Here is a 3,640-nt window from a genome sequence, read left to right as displayed (position 1 = left end):
GGAAAGCTTTGACTTATTAGTAATTCCCATCCCTGGTCTCCAGAAGAGTCTGGGGGCCTTGCAAAGGTTGAGAAAATCATCACCCCAAGGGGATAAGTGACTGGGTGGCAGTCACAATCCACATGTGGTGTTGGATTTTTCCGATTATAGCCAGTGTGACCAAAGAAGCCTGGGTGTTTGTGCAGCCCCACGTCCACCAGCACCAGGTCATGGGCAGATTTGTTATGTGTGCCTTCTACCCATTAAGTAATAGTCACTTCTTCTTCCCTTTGGCTTTCAGGCATACTTCCGACAGGGTGTGGCCCTTCAGTATCTCGGACGTCATGCGGATGCACTGGCAGCATTTGCGTCGGGACTGGCTCAAGATCCCAAGAGTCTTCAGCTTCTGGTTGGCATGGTCGAGGCCGCCATGAAATCTCCCATGCGAGGTAAGCACCAGGAGATTTTCTCAGGGATGGTGATGTGCTGCTGAGGTACGTAGTGGTGTCTGCCATGGGTGACTCTGCCAGCATCTGAGGGGACAGACCCTGGAGGCCTGAAGGGAAAGGTTTCCGGCTCTGCTGAGTCAGTAGGTGCTGAGAAAGAAGCCTGAAGTGGGAGGAACAAAAAAATGTTCTGATGAAGTGAGACAGCAAGATGGTGATACCCAGGAGATCAGTCAGACTGGTGGTGTGTAGCTGTTCCAATGAAATCCTTGCACGTTAGTGTTTTGTCCGGTAGCAGTGCAGATGGAGACGTGTGCTCCCGTGGCCCTGGCTGTATTATTACTTGGAACAACATGCCACAATGCTCTGGTGCTTGGCTGTTGGGAAGAGGGAGTCTGAAATGCTCTGGGCCAGTGTTTGCCCAAAGAGCACATCAGCAGCTTTTCCGTGCTACTAATGTCTCTCAAAACACAAAAAGGCTCCTCTGCTAATCCGCTTACGTTCAGGAAATCACGTGGGCCTTGAAGCCATATTCTCTGTACAGCATTTGCCTCCCTTTCATTATGTCCCCATTTCCAGGATTCTCCTCTCTAGAGGAAGGAGGTGGTCTCCTCTTTGCTCTGTTTCTCTTGCAAGCTTAGTGTTGCAGTGTCCTAATGGTGTTTCCCGGAGGGAACAGGGCAGTTCTCATCCTCAGCAGATGCTGCTGGGGCCCCAGGGCTTAGGGGCCAAGAAGCACTGAAATGAAAAAATATTCCCCTTGGTGTTTCATTTTTTACAGTGTTTTTCTCCATCCTCTAAAATGAATTCATTGGAAGTTTCTGTCCCATATAGCAGTTACCTCGTGAAGCTAATTTCATTTGATATGCAAAGGTTCTGTGGCTGCCGCTTAGAATGCAGGTGATGTGGTATTTCTATGAAAGCGACCCCAAATTTGGCTGGATGATCTCACAGTATATTTACACTGCTGCTTCCTGCTGTGCCTCTCAGTGTTGCTGCTTTCCAGTTGTTATCCTCCCACTGACTGGCTTGGCAGGTTTTAGATTAGCCCTGCTTATAAAGTACTAGTTTTACTTTGAGTGTGTGTATATACTGTGCTACTGTAACGAACATTCAGGATCTTGGTCCCACTGTGCTGGGCACTCTGCAAGCACTTACGTATTTTTACGTGTTGTTCTGGTCCCCTTTCCAAGAGCTGGCTGTCGAGGAGAGACATAAAAGATCTCTCTGGGTGTTGTCTATGGTGTAAAGCCAGTCCCTTGTAACTTCATGCCACAAAGATAATAGATTGTTTGAAGCTGTGGATAGACTGATGTGGGTGGTAGCTTCCAGGATACTTGCATTTGGAGGAAGAAGAGGACCAGCCAGAAAGGCAAAAGGGCTGGTGCTCAAGACTATGAAATGCAGTGGGATTCATGGAGCATGGTTCCGCAGTACGTAGAGGTGAGGGTGAAACTCTCTTACCCAATAACTGAATCACTGTTGCTGCACCTTTCACCTGGTTGTGGCTGTTTCTTCCCTTATCACTTGCTGTTGTACAAGAGCAGTAATGAATTCCATGTCTGCCCTTCTGTTACCATTCTGGTTCTCCCTTTACCATCGGACTTCAGCATTATCAGGAGCACTGCCCTCGTGTTTTCCTCTTTCTTCTTTTCTCCCTGTCTCTAGCACTCTCTCTCCCTGTGTTTGCCTGGATTACCTGGCTAGTGTTGTAAGTAAGCGCCTTAAGACAGGAACTGAGCTTGTACCTGCTCTTGCAGTGATAAGTGTGATAAGAGGTGGCATTTCACAGCAACTATTTCTGTCCTCTTACATCTGCGTTTAATCCTAGGATCTAATTGGATGTCAGTAACTGGCACCGTGTTCACACTTTGCATCTTCAGGGAAGTGTTAAAATTCTCTTTTGTCATAGTTTATACACTTGGTGATTGTAGAGAGGCTGAAGTGATGAAAACGGGGAGCAAGTGGTTTTCTGAGGTTGCAGTGTTGATTCAGGTGAGAGCATCTAATTGAGAAAGGCCACTTGGTCAGCAAATTCTGGATTCCTGCTATGTTGATCTCCCTATTGAAATACTTTATCATCTGAATGATAGAAGCAATTAGACCAGTTCTAAGTAGTCTGGCAGGTCCAGTGCTGTCATTCTGCAGGAGTACTTTATGCAGGAGAAGGAGCAGCTGCTTTCTGCAGTTTCTGTCACCTCCCTTGGCACACATTGTGTTCTGGGCTGTCAGGACAGGCACAGATTTTCCAGACCTTGTGCTGAAGGAGCAGAAACCGCAGTGCTCTTATACACTGCTGGGGACTCATTTCCAGGTTCCTACAGAACTGTACAGGTGTTTTCATTATCCCTCCTGCCATTAGGCCACTCTTAGAGCTCTGTGAGGCTACTCAGCATGCCTGTGCTGTCTTCTGAATTGCCTTCTGCAAGGGAAACATCAGCTTGGTAGATGTACTAGATACTGGATGATGTGTTTGAGTCCTGAGTTCCCGTGGCAAATCTGGGTTTGACTTAGGCAGCCTGGCCCTCGACTCGCATGTCACTTGGTTACCAAAAAATGAAGGTGAGTTGTGAACATGATTTCTAGATGCAAGTAACTTGGTTTGTTGAGTAACTCTGCCTTCGTTTTTGTATTTCAGAGTCCCTGGAGCCCACGTATCAACAACTGCAGAAGATGAAGCTGGACAAGAGCCCCTTTGTAGTGGTGTCTGTGATCGGCCAGGAGCTGCTGACTGCAGGCCACCATGGGGCCTCTGTGGTGGTGCTGGAGGCTGCCCTGAAGATCGGCACTTGCAGCCTGAAGCTGCGGGGATCAGTGTTCTCCGCACTGAGCAGTGCGTACTGGTCCCTAGGGAATACGGAGAAAAGCACTGGATACATGCAGCAGGACTTGGACGTAGCCAAGACTTTAGGTAAGGGTTCTCAGTTCTGGATTGGTACATATGGAACAAAGTAATAGCTGTGTAGGTGGTCACCATCTCTCTGTAATGCCCAGGTTTCTGTGGGATTTCACGAGCTGCGAAATCAAATATGAAATTTCTGAAACATGCAAACTACAGGCTTGTGTAGCCCTGTTACCTGTGTGTGGGGGGGGGCAGATGGTCCATGAATGTGCCAAGGTTTTACAGGGTCCTCTGATTTTTGCTGTCATATATGTGGGAACTGGACATATCGCCTGTAGGCTTGGGCTCCAAACCTTAAATGAGTCTTAAATGA

General features: G+C 47.8%; 1 protein-coding gene across 1 annotated transcript in view; it reads left to right on the top strand.

Annotated features, from left to right (window-relative positions):
* Nucleotides 1-280: 280 nt before the first annotated feature.
* TTC28 (tetratricopeptide repeat domain 28) overlaps nucleotides 281-3,640 on the top strand; it is a gene marked incomplete at its 5' end in the record, with an annotated part of 66,743 nt that continues 63,383 nt past the window's right edge. Inside the window, 2 exon segments of the mRNA XM_010157363.1 lie at nucleotides 281-428; nucleotides 3,064-3,349. Of these exon segments, the coding sequence (XP_010155665.1) occupies nucleotides 281-428; nucleotides 3,064-3,349 (434 nt within the window).

Source organism: Eurypyga helias, unplaced genomic scaffold (genome assembly GCF_000690775.1).
Source record: "Eurypyga helias isolate BGI_N326 unplaced genomic scaffold, ASM69077v1 scaffold1498, whole genome shotgun sequence".
Classification (NCBI taxonomy): Eukaryota; Metazoa; Chordata; class Aves; order Eurypygiformes; family Eurypygidae; genus Eurypyga; species Eurypyga helias.
The sequence above is the reverse complement of the archived record's forward strand: the minus strand, read 5'-3'. Positions and strand labels throughout refer to the sequence as shown.